Consider the following 14,336-nt stretch of genomic DNA (forward strand, 5'->3'; position numbering starts at 1 on the left):
ATACCCACAGCTCAGCCCAGCGTTCCTGGTGTCAGCCCCAGGGTCCCTGCAGTCACTGCCCCGAGTGTGCCAGCGTGTCTCAGAGTGGGCTCTGGCTGGGGTGGAGTGGGGAGGGGGGCAGTGGCTGGAGGGGGCTCTGGGAGGTTCATAGTTCGGCTACTGGTTCACCTGCAAACCTGGCACCTTCTGGAGAGCCACTGGGTCTGTGCCATGCACACTAAGGCATCACCTGGCACCTCTGCTTTCAGCAGCCTGCCCAAAGGGTGACCTGCTAGGGCAGACCTTGCCTGCAGCTGGGACATGGGGAGGACGCATCCCAAGGCCACAGAACTTGTCACTGATGGCAACAGCAGGAGACCCAAGAACCCCAGCCTGAGCTGGAGGGGCAGGGAGCTGAGGTAGTCCTGGTGTAGCACCCGGACACTGTGCTGGAGACAGCTCATCCTGCAGTGCTGGTCCTCTTACATTTACCCTCCTACTCCTCCCATTTTCCTGAGGACCTTTCATTTCCAAAGGTCTTTCTAGATGGTTCTGCTCCTATGCCTTGAGTTGCCTGTCTCTTCACTAGAGAACAGCTCTACCGAGCCCTTCAGGCATGTCTGATCAGCACCAACCTGTTACTGAGGGCACAGCAACAGCCCAGGATCCTGCTGTGAGTGCCCAGGTCCACAGCACCGCCCTCATCCAAGCAAGGAATCAGCAAACCTCCTGTGTCCTTATGGCATTTCAAGGGGAGCCTGCAGGACCAGGCTGTATTTAACCAGGTGAGAAGGGGCTGCTGTGAACCCTGTCTGCTTTTCACCCAGTTCTTCTGGGATCCTTGCCAGAAGCAGAAGACAGAGAAGAGCTGGCACTGGGAGCAGAGCCCTGGAGCCCCATTGGGGGTGTTGCAACATTTGCCCACAGTGACTTGGGCTGGGACAGAGCAGAGGTCCAGGATGCACCTTGTCTGAGTCAGGGTCCAAGCACAGCACTGTAACCCCGTGGAGATCACAGGAGGGGTTGCTGCTGCCTGAAGATAAATCACCCACGAAACCAAGGTCTGGCATGTGGGATCTGCCCCCTCCTCCCTCCTTTTTGTGTTTTGCTCATTCCTTGAAGCTCCCCCAGAGCCTGGATGAACAGGGACCCAGGCACACATCCCTCAGCTTTCAACACCAGCGAGTCTCGACCCTCCTGCGCTGCTGATCTGGACACCCTCGGTCCTCCTGGGCCACGCCAGGGAGCTCAGGAGCTCTCCTTGCCCCAGCTCTCTTCCCTGAGATGGGGACCAAGCAGCTCCCTGTGGGGTCACACTGGCCACACTCCTCACTGCAGCCAGGCACCCTCACACATCCACGACGCAGTTGGGAGCATTTGTCCGGATGGTGTCGGAGATCATCTTGGCTCCCGACTGGCCGATCCGATTCCCCTGCAGGCTGGGAGCAAAGACAAGAGGAGCTCAGGCTTGGATCAAGCAGGATCCTTGGTGGGCACGAGAGAGATGCTCCCCAGCTTTGCACCAGCATCACCTGCACCCTCCCCACCCCATCCAGAAGCTCTTCCTGGGACTCCACTTCCAGGAGACTCTGAGTTTGAGAGCCTGAAGGCTGGGGCCAAGGTGAGGAGCTGGAGGAAACCCCTGGGGAGCTGGAGGGGCTGAGCCACTTCTCACCTGAGCTGGAGGGGCTGAGCCACTTCTCCCTTGTGATATTTTGGGGAGTATGTGGCTTTTGAGGTGGTTCTTTGCCACAGAGGCATCCCTGAAAAGGAGCTGTGTGGGTATTGTGGCTCTCATGCCTGGAGGAGCATGGGATGCCCCTGCCCTGTTGGGGAGGTCCCTGTGGGGCAGCCAGGACTGGGCGGTGCCAGGTGGAGAAAGTCCTGGATGGTTCCCATGGTCTCCCCCATCTCTGCTTTTACCGTCCAGTGCAGCAGCCACTTACTTCACGTAGGTGAGGCCGTGGTTGCCCTTCAGGGCAGTGGCGATGCAAATGGCTCCATCCATGCCCAGGGAGTTTTCCTGCAGGCTGAGGAAGGCAGGAGGGTCAGAAAGCACCAGCCAGGGAGAAGTGGCCACCAGGAGGGAATGCGTGGCTCGGACATTGTGAAAAGCCACCCACTCAGGGGTTTGCCCTGCTGAGAACCATTGGCTTGGCCATTCCCTCGCTGCTCCCTCCAGGAAGGTCTGGAAAGGCTCTTCCTGGCTCACCCCAGGGAGCGGGATACTCACTTGAGGCGGCGGAGGCTGCTGTTCACCCTGAGGGCGTTGGCCATGGCCTTGGCCCCTGCCACGCCGATGGAGTTCCCCCGCAAGCTGAGAAGAAAGGCAGGAGGTGAGGAAGGACAGCCCGGGATGACCCCAGGTGGGAGGAGGTGGGAGAGGTGGTCCCACACCAGCGAGCCAAGGGACGAGCAAGCCAAGTCTGGACACGATGCAAGGGTGGAAGTGGTGCTGAGGTAAGGACCAGGATCTCAGACACCCCGGGGATCCGTGTCACAGCCGTGGGGACTGATGGCCCCACTGAGCACTTACTCCAGGATCTGCAGGCTCTTGTTGACCATCAAAGCTTCTGCCAGGGCTTGGGCACCAGCCGTCCCAACCGAAGCCATTTGCAGGCTGCAAGGGAACAGGGACCCTTCAGCACACGTTGTGAGGTGGACGTGGTGTGCTAATTACACAAGCTAATTAGGCTGCAGCTCCAGGGCCCCGCCACAGCCTGGATACTCACTGGAGATCTGCCAGGGTCGTGTTGACCTTCAGTGCATCAGAGAGGGCGGCCATTCCCTCGTCTCCGATGGCATTTTCCTGCAAGCTGAGACACCCAAGTGCTGCCTCTGCCCCTGGCCTCTGCACCCAGGAGCAGGGAGAGGGACAGCAAGCACAGGGCACAGTGTGCCCACCATTCCCAAATGGCTTGGGGGACCCCAGGCCACCAGGCACTCGGAGCAGCCCCAGACAGGCACATGCAGTGGTGGCACAGAAGCCTTCCAGTACCTAAAGGGGCTCCAAGAGACTTTTGACAAGGACATGGGGTGCCAGGACAAGGGGGAACAGCTTCCCACATCCAAAGGGCAGAGTTAGATGGGATATTAGGAAGAAATTCTTCCCTGTGAGGGTGGGGAGGCCCTGGCACGGGTTGCCCAGAGAAGCTGTGGCTGCCCCATCCCTGGAAGTGTCCAAGGCCAGGCTGGATGGGGCTTGGAGCCTGATCTAGTGGAAGGTGTCCCTGCCCATGTCAGGGGGGTGGAATGAGATGATGTTCAAGGGCCCTTCCAGCAGGAAAGTGCTGCCCAGGACCCATCTGCCCCTGTCCCCACTTACTCAAGACTGGCCAGACTGCTGTTGGACTGTAGTGCTTGTGCCAGGGCCATGGCAGCTTTTGCCTGGATGAAATTCCACTGCAAGCTGCAAACAGGAGAAAATGGGAGGTGAAGCCTGGAGCTGTGAGCGTGCCCTGATCCTCCAGGCTCTGCACCCCTCTGCACCCACCCAGCACGGCAGAGGCTGGGATGTGACCCCTGGGCATGACCCCGTGGGTCTGTCTGGGATGGCAGAGCACACCTCCCACCGAGGGCGACCCAGGAGTGCCACTCCCACAGCCTTGAGGGGCTGAGGGCCAGGAGCAGTGTCCCTGCTCTGTGGCCATGCAAGGGGCTTCAAACCAGGCCAGGTCCAGGGGGAAACTCACTGGAGGGATGTGAGTGCCCGGTTCTCTCCGATGGCCAAAGCGATGGCTTTGCCGCCTTCGTCACACAGCAGGTTTGCTGCTAAGCTGGAGACAGGGACAGAGGACACAGGTCACACACACAGTGTTTGGGACAACTCCAGGGGCACCATGCAGCAGCCTGGGTGCCCTCCTGGGGCCCATGGGACTTACTCCAGCCTCCTGAGGGTGCTGTTGGTCCGCAGGGCGTGAGCGATGGCAGGGCCCCCCTCCTTGCTGATGGAGTTCTCACGAAGGCTGGGGGAAGACGTGGGGCTGGGAGGAGCAGCAGAAGCAGGAGCTGCTCCCTCACAGCCCCCTTGGCCCCCTGCTCTGGGGCTGACACCACCTATTTTGAGGTGTGTCTGTCTGACTTGAAACTCCATTAGCATCAGCACCTTCATTCCCTGCATCTCAATTCCCTGTGTATCCCATGGACACTGGTGGCCCATCAGGGCTTTTTCCCAGTCTCCCATCCCTGCTGCCATCACTTCATTCCAAGATATGGCTGAACAGATACTGTCCCAAGGGGGGAAAGCTAATGATGGAGAGAAGATCCTCAGAGCAGGAGAAGGGACAGAAGCTGCTTTTAGCATCCCAGAGCACTTGTGGAAAAAAACAGGCACAAGCCAGAATGCCAAAAGGTTCCCACATCCCAGCAGCAGCTTTTGGCCAGGGTGGCTCAAAAGACTCACTTACTTGAGGCTGATGAGTCCCTTGTTGGAACAGAGAGCTGCTGTCAGTGCTGTGACCCCTGTGCTGCTGATGGAGTTGCTCTGGAGACTGAGACAAACAGAGAAGGTGTGAGGACAGGACAGTCTTGGCATCACAGGTAAGCTGTGGGGTCATGTTTGGGGTGAAAAGTGCCCGTTTCACTGAGAAATGAGCATCTCCCAGCTACAGGAGGTGGGGGAGCCAAGGCAGAAGGACCAGCACTGGGAACAGTCAGGGCAGGTTCAGCATCTCCCGCTGACCACAGCAGCACTGGCCTCACTGAGCAGAGGTGACGGGGTTTGCCAGCACTTAGGGGCAGCCTTGTCCCCACCTGGCTCTTACCACAGCTGCCTGCTCAGCTGGGCAAGTGCTTTCCTGCAGTTTTGGTGTCCTTATCACACTGTGGGAAGCCATGGACAGACCCAGAGCAGAGTCACTCATCACCAGGAGCCATCAGGCCAGGCAGGAGAGGTCTCTGGCTGCTGCTCCCAAGGGGAATGAAGGTTGCACCATCCAACTCTGACTCTGCCAGGCCCTGGCCTGATAACTTCCTCCTTAGCCAATTCCCATCATTTTAGAGAGAAAGAAGACTCAAAGCTACTAATATCCTCCAAAGCAGAAAAAAAAATCCTCGCTGGGTTGAGGATTGTCTTTGTCAGTGCCCTCCTGGTGAAGGCAGGGCCAGCCTGGCTGCTGCTGGAGTTGCCACATGGTGCTCCAGCCTGCATGGAGCATCCACAACCCTGTGCCCCTCCAGGGCATGTGGACTGGGAGAGACAGGGAAAGAGTCTGAAGCAGTCCGAGGGCCTGAGGGGTGGGAGGTGTAGCTGGAGGGAGGAGGGTGAGCTCTGTTAGAAAAGGAGTCCAAGCACGGAGGGGGAACTTACTCAAGGCTTTGCAGACTGTGGTTCACCCTCAGAGCTTCAGCCAAGGCAACAGAACCATTGTCTCCCACTGAGTTGCTGGAGAGTCTAAGACAGAAGAGGGAGAGCTGGTGTTACCACCCTTGGACCTGCCAGCAAGGGATTCACCTCCCCCGGGCTCTCCCTGCTCCAGCAGTGAGCATGAACTTGCTGTCATCTCGTTCCCAGCCTATATACACCTCTGTTCTTGTGGTTGGTTGGAGCTGAAATAGCTTTTAATGTTCCCACAGGGCCTGGAGCCCTGCTGCTTGCCTCTGCCAGAGGGAAGGCTTGGCTTCTCTGTTCTTTACGTGTCTCCCTGCATCCCTAGAGACAGGGAGAGCATCTCCACAGGCAGCACTGCAGCCCCTGCCCCCTTCACCCACACCAACCGTCTTGGGCAGAGCCAGCAGTGCCCATCCTGCCCATCCCACGGCCCAGCCCCCTTCCTGCCGGTCCTGCCCGCAGATCCCGGGGGATGTGGTGTTGGCATCACCCCCCTGTGCCCCGAGCTGTGCTCACGTCAGCTCCCTCAGGCTGCAGTTCTGCTTCAGCGCCTCCGCGATTTTCCTGGCGCCCTGGGCTCCGATGGCGTTTTTCTGCAGGCTGCAAAGGGGAGGAGGGCACCTGTGAGCGTCAGGTGCCGCGTCCCCGTCAGTGGCACCTCGGTCTGCTGGGTGGCCAGAGGGCGGACAGGAGGTCCTGGTCACTTACTGCAGGGTCACCAGCCGGTGGTTGGTCAGCAGGGCCTCGGCCAGGAAGGTGGCACCGTCCTCCTTGATGGTGTTGTGCTGAAGGCTGCAGGGAGACAGGAATGGAGCCGTGTACAGATGATTCTGCAGCGGGGCGAGGGGCCATGCAGGGCTGTGGGGCAGTGGCCACCAGCCCTGGCGTTTGCTTGCCCTCATCCCTGGCATGAGAAAGGGTCTGGTCCCCGATCATCCCTGCCCAGGAGTCTCCCTCCCTCCTCTCCCCTGGGAGATGCCTCCATCCATGCAGCAGCACTCTATGAGCTCCCATGGGAGGGATGGACCTCGACCTGGACCTCAGCTTCAACCTCAAGCTCAACCTCAGCCCAGGCCCACCGAGGCTGAGAGGCAGGAGAATCCCAACATCTCTGGCCCAGGGCTGGCCTGGTCACCTTCTCAGCCACCTGCACTTGTGCTATTGCCCAGCATAACAGAACCAGGTTATGTCCAGGGCCTCCCCACATCCTGACCCTTGGAGGTTGGGAAAACCTCAGTGGGACTGATGAGGGATGGAAGGAGGCTTGTCCTGGGGATTTGTTCCCAGAAGTTGAGACTTACTTCAGGGAGAGCAGGATTTGGTTCTTTTTCAGTGCATCAGCCAGTGCTTTTGCTCCGGTGGGGCCGATGGAGTTGCTCCGCAGGCTGGGGCAGGACAGGCAGAGAAGCCAAGGTTAGCAAAGGCAGGGGCACACCCTGTCTGAGCCAGATGCCTTCCTGTAGCACTGCTGAGGTGGAACATCAGGCTGGCAGCTCACGAGGGTTACCTTCACCTCTGAGTGCTGGTGGCTTTAGGGGCTGAAGAGCCCTCCAAGCTCAGTCAGGCTGGGTGGGATCCAGCCCCAGTGCAGCCATGGGAATGGTTCTCAGTGGGGAACATGTGCATGGCAGGAGCTGGTACAGGGGGAACACTTACTCCAGTGCCATCAGTCTTCTGTTCACCAGCAGCGACCTGGCCAGTGCTTTGGCTCCCTTGTTGCTGATCTGATTTTCTGCCAAGCTGCCCAGAAAAAGAAAAATTGGGTGTTTTTCTGGAGGAGAAAGAGACTTTCACAGCTCCTGGCATATCCCAGGATGCAGCTGGGCTGTGTGAGCAGAGGAAAGCCATGTGGAACGTTTGGTTCATGGTACAGCCAAAGTTGTGGGTGCTCTGAGGTCTGCTCTCTGGGGTGGACACCAGGCAAAGGACTGCAAGGACAGGGTAGAAAGGGAGTTTCTAGAGTTAAAAATAATTTGTGTCATGAAATGGAGCTCAGATTGCAGCACGGGGGACTCTGTGCAGCCATGAGGAAGGGCAGGGAGGTGAAGAAAGTGGGGACCCCTTTGTCCAGTACAAGGCATCTTCCTGCATGGGGGTCAGGAGCCTGTCCCCTCCGTACATCAGATCCTCCCTGCAGAGCCTCAGGTGTCCAGCAAACTGCTGTGACCTCAGGAAGCAGTTTGTTGGGATAGCCTGAGGAGGCAGAAGCTTCAGGAAGGCTGGACAAAACAACCTGCCCAGCCACGGTGAAGACATGGGGTAAGGTCACTATGCCTTGGTGCAGGAGATCATGTGGGGCTGTCCTTGTCAGTAGACACCCAGGGAGCCAGTGGGGAGACGCTCCTGGAGGACCCTCACACTGGTTTTGAGGTGTCCCCAAGTCCACGCTGCATCCCCAGGACATTCAGTCTGCCCTGGGCCAGGTCCTACCTGAGCTTCTGGATCTGGCAGTCCTTCACACTCAGCACACTGCCCAGCAGCTCCATCACATTGTCCTTAAACTGATTATTGTCCAGCCTGGAGAAGAGAGGAGAAAAAAGCAGAGAAAGACAACCCTCCCATGACAACTACCCATCACAGGTGGAGAAACTCAAGGACAGAAGCAGAGCTGACTCAGTGGTTGTTGGTGGGCCCATGTCTCAGTTGAGACCTTGGAGTCACACTTGAGTCAGGGGGGAGCCTTCCAGGACTTAAACAGAGCTTATAAAAAAGAGGGAGAGCAACTTTTTACATGGACAGATGGTGATAGGAGAAGGAAGAGTGGTTTTAAACTAAGAGATGAGAGATTTAGATTAGAAATTAGGAAGAAATTCTTCCCTCTGAGGATGGTGAGGCCCTGGCACAGATTGCCCAGAGTTGGGGCTGTCCCATCCCTGGAAGTGTTCAAGGCCAGGCTGGACAAGAGAGCAACCTGGTCTAGTGGAAGGTGTCCCTGTCCACGGCAGGGGATTGGAATGAGATCATCTTTAAGGTCCCTGCCAACCCAAACCATTCTGTGATTATGAGTCACAGCCCAGCATCCCTGCTTGCTTTTCCCAGTGCAACCCCACCAGGACTCACCTGAGGTTGTGGCAGAAGAGGAGCTGGGAGAGCAGGCTCTTACAGACATTGTAGGTGAGGCAGTTGGACAGGTTTGTCTCCTCCATGCAGACGTCAGAGGCCTGCAGGAGATAAGCCAGGGCAGAGCAGTTCACAGGGGTGAGCATCCCGGCCAGGCTCTGGTTCTTCATGGCTTCCTCCACAGCCTTGGCGATCTCCATGTGCTGGATTTCGTGCAGGCAGCGCACGGTGTTCACCGTGCGCAGGGAGATGGCGTAGTCGGTGTCCAGGCAGCCCTGGAGGAAGGTGGTCGCTTGGCTCCTGAAGCCGTTCTGCTCGTCCTTCACCAGGAGCCACCCGGAGAGCAGCTTGTTCACCTGCGGAGAGAGGAGCCCAGAGAGGAAACGAACAAAGACGTCCAGCTGCCTGTCCTCTGCCTGCAGCGATCTCTGCACGGCGCTCTTGAAGTGGCTGAGGAAGCCCAGCTTGGGCCAGGACATCCCGCTCTCCGTGAAGAGGTCAAATATCGCCCGCTTGGCCGCCGTGTAGTAATAAAGAGCTGCCAGGAACTCCTGTATGGTTAAGTGGGAGAAGTAATAGGCTGTGGAGGTCTGCATCTCCTCCTTGAGCAAGAGCCGCGTGCACAGGCTGCTCTGCAGCAAGGAGAGGTCGATGCCATGTGCCTTCATGTCCTGCTCGTAAAACACGTGTTTCTTCCTGAGCAGCCCGTAGAAGGCCAGTCTGCCCAGGCTGCCCACTATCTTCTTGCTGTTGCTCACAGCCTGCTCGATCCTGAGGGTTTCTCTTGGCTTTTCTGGCCAGTCACTGCCCACCAGAGCCATTTTAAAATAATAGGAGTAGATTTCTGACAGGGTCCTGGGGACAACGGTTGTTTCCTGGCGTTGACCCACACTGGTTTTTAGGTAATAGGCAACTGAGGAGCCAGAAATCCAGCAAAAGCCAGGAACAGTGCACAGGATGTGTAACGACCTGTTAGCTCTGATGTGCTGCAGGACTTGGCTGGACAGGTCTCTGTCATCAAGGAACATCTGGTCCAAGAAGTCCTTTATCTCTGCAGCCCCAAACCCTCGTATTTCCGTCATCCTGTCCACCAGCCCTGCAGGGATTTGTCTGGCTGCCGTCGGCCGCGACGTGACCCAGACAGAAGCCTCCTGCAGCAGGTTGCCCCGTATGATGTTGGTGATCAGGTTGTCCACTGGGACCTCCTTTTTGGGATCAGTGCATACCACTGTGTTGGAAAAATCCAGAGGAGTCTTGAACTCATCCAAGCCATCGAGGATGAGCAGGGTCCTGGTGGCTCCTGCCAGGATGCAGCTGGGCTCCGTGATGTGAGGGAATGCTGAGCAGATGAGCCTCTCGGCAGAGAGCTTCTCATGGGTGTTGAGCTCCCGGAAGGTGAGGGGCAGCACAAACATGATGTCCCTGTTGATCTCCCCCTTTGCCCAGGTGCAGACAAACAGCTTCACCAGTGTGCTTTTGCCAATCCCAGCCACTCCAATGGTGACACAGATCCGTGGTGGGATGCTGACCTTGGAGAGGGGCAGGAAGAGCTTCTCCAGAGGGATGCTCTTGGATGTGTTTGGTAGGCCTTTGGTGGTTTCGATCTGCAGGATGTCGTGCTCCTGCTGCTGGATATCGGTCAATCCTTCCACCAGCAGCAGGTTGGTGAGTCGCTGCAGGGCACCTGTCTCCAAGCCATTCCCATGGTAGCTTTGGAGGCTCTCCAGGTGCTTCTGCACCATGGGCTCTGCACAGAGAAATGAAAAAGGGGGGTGAGGAGAAGGTGGAGGATGGTAGTCACAGATACAAATGAGAGAAGCTGCCTCACATTTTTGCCATGCCCACGCAGAGGGGAAACCTCATGGGTTTACATCTGGGCAGGAAGGTACGTGCCAGGGCTCAGAGGGCACTAAAAGGCTTAAATGGCCCTGAACAGCCTCAGCCATTATTCCAGGAGCCCATTTAAGCTCAGGCCTGGGCCTTCAGCCCCTGACTAAGCTACACTGTAGGAGCACTTGGCTACAGCCCCATCATGCCTTTGCTGTGGTGGACCTTCCTGATCTGGACCTTGGTCTTGGACCTCATCGCTCTGTCCTTGCTTGGTGATCACTGGACTGTGTCTGAACCTGGTTCCGTTGCTGGACCTGATCCTGACCTCTGGATTGACTTCATGGCTTGACCTCAGTCCTGCCTCATCAGCATGGACTTGTTTGAGAGCTGGACTCCTGGCTGAACCTGGTGACCACCTGGTGACCACCTGGACCTGTCCTGCTCACCTGGCTCAGGTATCACAGCACTGGTACAGTGAAATTTAACCCTCCAGCAAAGACTGGACAAGCAGGGAATGGTGCTGCAAGAGATTCAGAGTGGACACCAGCCAAGGCTGGAGCCTCCCCAGCAGGAGAGAAACAAGGGAAACTTCTCCTAACAAGAGGGTTGCAAAGAGAGCTTGAAGTTTGGGCAGCCACCAATGGATGTGGTCAGGGATGCCCAGCCATCCTCCTGCCATCCCCCTGTTCCCAGCCCAGCTGTTGGGACTGACTGATGTGATCCGGGCACTGAGGACCTTAAAGACCCCTCAGGCTGCCCAGAGAGGTGTGCTGAGGAAGGTCCCTCAGACATGGCAGAGAGCCCTTGTCACCCTCAGCCATGTCCTTCCCCAGCAGAGACCTGCAGTGGCACCATTGCATCCACGGATGCCCCCAGTGGATCTGCCAATGCCACCCAGCTCTGCGCACATCTTGGGGTGCTCCAGCCAGTGCCCACAGCCAGGCCACATGTCCAGACCCCCCTGGCTGGGTGCACAGTGTGCTGCCTACCATAGACAGTGATGTGGAGGTAGAGCTGGGAGTTGGTGGTCCTGATGAAGGTCTGCAGGGTCTGGCAGGCGTGGCTGCCCTTGCTGGCCAGGACGTCCACCACGGCCCTCACCTGCTCGGGCAGGGAGCTCTCCTGCCGTGCCTGGCTGGCCTCCTCTGCTGTCAGGAGCTCCAGCCTCCCCAGGTGGCAGATGATCTCCTCCAGGAACTGCGGCGAGATGGACCTCACCAGCTGCTTGTGGTACCGGTGGATCCAAACCTCTGCAGGAGAGGAGAGTGGCACAGTTGGGTCTTGGCAAGCCCCGGGCATGTTGCTGAGGGGTGACAGGGAAGGGCAGCAGTGGAAAGCTCCCTCTGACTCTGAAGGTAACAGGGAGTAAACTGGAGCCCTCCAGAGCTACCTGCCAAGTCCTCCTTGGGATGATGCCATCCCAAAGCCAAAGTGTGAGGGTGTTTTGTTAGGAGCTGCTAGGTCAAGGCAGCAGTTATTGAAAGAGACTGAGGAACACAATCATGAAAAGGCATTTCCTCCTGGGAAACCAAGCCCATGCAGAGAAAAAGTCTGAGCAAGATCATTTCTCTTCAGAGACAACTGTTCCACCTGTGCCAGCACAGCACTCCCCAGGCCCTTGGACCAAGAAATGCTGAGTGCCCCACCTTGTCCCATTTTTGAGACTGGAACTCCCCAGAGATGATGGATCTCTGGCTGCCCATCCACAGCTCACCTTCCATCAGAGGCCTCCCGTGACATGGGTGATCCCCAGGCGAGCAGTGCTGTGGCAGCAGCGTGGCTGTCCCATGGACCATCCCACACCCCTGGCCAGCTCACAGCATCACCTGCAGCCTCTCAGCCCTCATCCGTGTTCCTGGTGAAAGAAGAGGAAAAGCATCAGGAGCATCAGAAGCCAGTTTGGTGCTGACTGTGGGTCCATTCATCAGCTTTTGGTAAGACCAGAATCCCCATCACTGTGGGCCTGGCAGGGGCAGAGACTGTGCCATCCTGCTGCAGCATCTCTGGCAGACCTCATGTGCCACAAATTGGTGCCTTTACCACCGCCGCTTTTAGCAGAACCCTTCTCAGGCAGTGATGCAGGGCTGTGAACTGCTCGTGCATCCTTCTCCTCTGTGTCGTGGAGGAAGTTGTGGGGCAGCAGGCAGAGCAATGAAGGGCCTGTTTTGGTTTCGAACTCACCTTGCTGCCGCCCAGAGCCTCTGTCTGGGCTTGCTGAGGGTGGCTCACACCACATCCTGTTGCAGAGCTCTGAATTTACTCCATTTTCATCAGCACTGGTGAATCATCAGCCAGGGAAGGAGCATTTACCTGCTCCCCCCACTCAGCTGCTGCCAAACCACGCTGAGGGCTTGGTGTTTTATTTTTAAGAAGTGTATCTGCTCAGAGTCCTGTTGTTCTTTGAGCAGAGGTGGAAAGGGCAATGCCTCAATGCCTGAGAGTGCTCCAAGCTTCCCCTGTGTTGGCAGGTGGCACTGTGCTGTGACATCTCCACCAGCCCCAAAGTCATCTCCAGCTGCTGGCTGTGTCCAGATAGGACCTTCTTAGCCCCAGAGGATGTCTGATCACATCAGTGATGCACACACAGTGTTCCTGTGTCCTGGCACAGCATCCTTTCCTCCCCTCCATCCTAGAGCTCCCAGGATGCTCTAGATCCACGTGAACACCTCCGTGCAGGCCAGTCAGAGGCATTTCAAGGGAGTCCCTGCCCACAGGCATTACCTTTGCCAAACCCACTCCTGAGGGAGATGTGGACACTGTGGGGGCTTTGGTGCAGCCTCGACAACAGGTACAGGTAACACTCGTTTCCTTGGGTCAAACTCAACCTCTCCCAGGGAGAAAATACAGATGTAGCTTGGTAGAGTTTCTGGTGCATGGTGTCAGGTCAAGGTGCTTGGAACAGAACTGCTTCTGTTCACCCTCCTGCCTGGGTGTGCATGCAGAGATCTACTTCTCCCACCAGGAATGTGAGCTCAGCTGTGTGGATGGAGCAGGAGGGGACCAGACACAGCATCTCCCAGGGCCAAGTCCCTCACTGGCTGGATCTCTCACTGAGGCTGTTTTGTGGTGCATCCTATGGGATGAGGTGAGTGACAGAGAGGTGCTGGGTGACAAAGCACCAGCCCATCCCCACCTGCCCCAGTGGTTCCTGGACAAGCCCTCGTAGGGGTGGGAGGTGCCGTCGGAGCTGGGTCTGAGCTTGTCTCTCACAGTTTGAGCTTTTCTCTCACAGTTTTTCTCTCCAGGAGGGAAACCCCAGTCCTTCTGCTCTTCCCTGGCTGCCCAGCCCTGACTCCACAGTGTCAGAGCTCCACGTGCCCCTGGCAGTGGTGGTGATCCCACAGCAAAGGCCTTTTCTCCATACAGGGAGGAGCAGGGCTTTGACAGCTGCTCTTGCTTTTCACCCCCCAGGCAGTGGCCCAGTCAATTAAGATGCCGTCAATTAAAGGAGCTCAGTGAGCAATTCACAGCAAAATGTTCACCCTTTTATGTCTTCTTGCCTCTAACCAGCCTGGAAAATTCAATTAAGTCTTTGCAGTGCCCAGGTCTCTCCTCTTTGCCATGCAGCCCAGAGCACAGCCAGAATGAAAGGGGGTTTGCTGCCTGCAGGGATGTTTCCTGCAGCCCTTCCTCTGAAAAAGCCCTTTGATGGGGGAAACCTGCCCTAACACCAGGGAATATTCAACAGTGTCCTCCAGTGCTACATCAAAAACCAGCAGCCATGGGCCAACTCATGCAGAGGCATCTCACCAGGAGAATGACAGCAGCAGAAGACAAAGCAGCAGAAGAAATAATACAGGTGCTGCCATTTTTTTTCTGGTTCCAGTAGCAAAGTTTCAGGTGCAGCTCCGGGACCACACAGGGATGCTGGAGGCTGCATCCTATGGGGGTGAAGGACATAATCAGCTCTCACAAGAGCTGTCTGAAGAGTAAGGGCCAGCCAAAGCCAGGCTTTATAACCCCTGCAGGGGTTTCCAGCTCATTCCAGGGTTGCTGGCATGAATCATGTTCTGCCACACTCTGTGCCTCAGAAGTCAATCCTGCACTCGTGCACCTCAGCCTGGTAGCGTAGCTACCACTTGGCCAGGATCAAGCAGGGACAAGTGTCCCACCAGCAGCTGGAGGAGCAGTGATCCAG

At 57.1% G+C, this 14,336-nt stretch overlaps 1 protein-coding gene across 1 annotated transcript; it reads right to left on the reverse strand.

Moving 5' to 3' along the window:
- Window positions 1-1,211: 1,211 nt before the first annotated feature.
- On the reverse strand, window positions 1,212-11,497 carry NLRC3 (NLR family CARD domain containing 3). The gene is made up of 17 exons (XM_017808675.1): window positions 11,188-11,497; window positions 8,369-10,115; window positions 7,739-7,825; window positions 6,965-7,048; window positions 6,610-6,693; window positions 6,017-6,100; window positions 5,825-5,908; window positions 5,288-5,371; window positions 4,386-4,469; window positions 3,861-3,944; window positions 3,672-3,755; window positions 3,305-3,388; window positions 2,712-2,795; window positions 2,516-2,599; window positions 2,213-2,296; window positions 1,926-2,009; window positions 1,212-1,418 (listed from the first exon to the last, which is right to left on the reverse strand). Exons 1-17 carry the CDS (start codon window positions 11,495-11,497, stop codon window positions 1,328-1,330), a joined length of 3,327 nt encoding a protein of 1,108 aa, XP_017664164.1. The 3' UTR covers window positions 1,212-1,327.
- Between the last annotated feature and the right edge of the window lie 2,839 nt (window positions 11,498-14,336).

This window comes from Lepidothrix coronata, unplaced genomic scaffold (genome assembly GCF_001604755.1).
Source record: "Lepidothrix coronata isolate B3197 unplaced genomic scaffold, Lepidothrix_coronata-1.0 Scaffold24, whole genome shotgun sequence".
NCBI classification, from domain to species: Eukaryota; Metazoa; Chordata; class Aves; order Passeriformes; family Pipridae; genus Lepidothrix; species Lepidothrix coronata.

Coding starts and splice junctions, on each gene's coding strand:
- NLRC3 (XM_017808675.1), bottom strand. CDS start 11,497: ATGCCCGGGGCTTGCCAAGACCCAACTGTGCCACTCTCCTCTCCTGCA. Junction 6,694..6,964: donor AGAAGACTGATGGCACTGGA/GTAAGTGTTCCC, acceptor GTCCTGCCCCAG/CCTGCGGAGCAACTCCATCG. Junction 3,756..3,860: donor AGCACCCTCAGGAGGCTGGA/GTAAGTCCCATG, acceptor CCCTGTCTCCAG/CTTAGCAGCAAACCTGCTGT.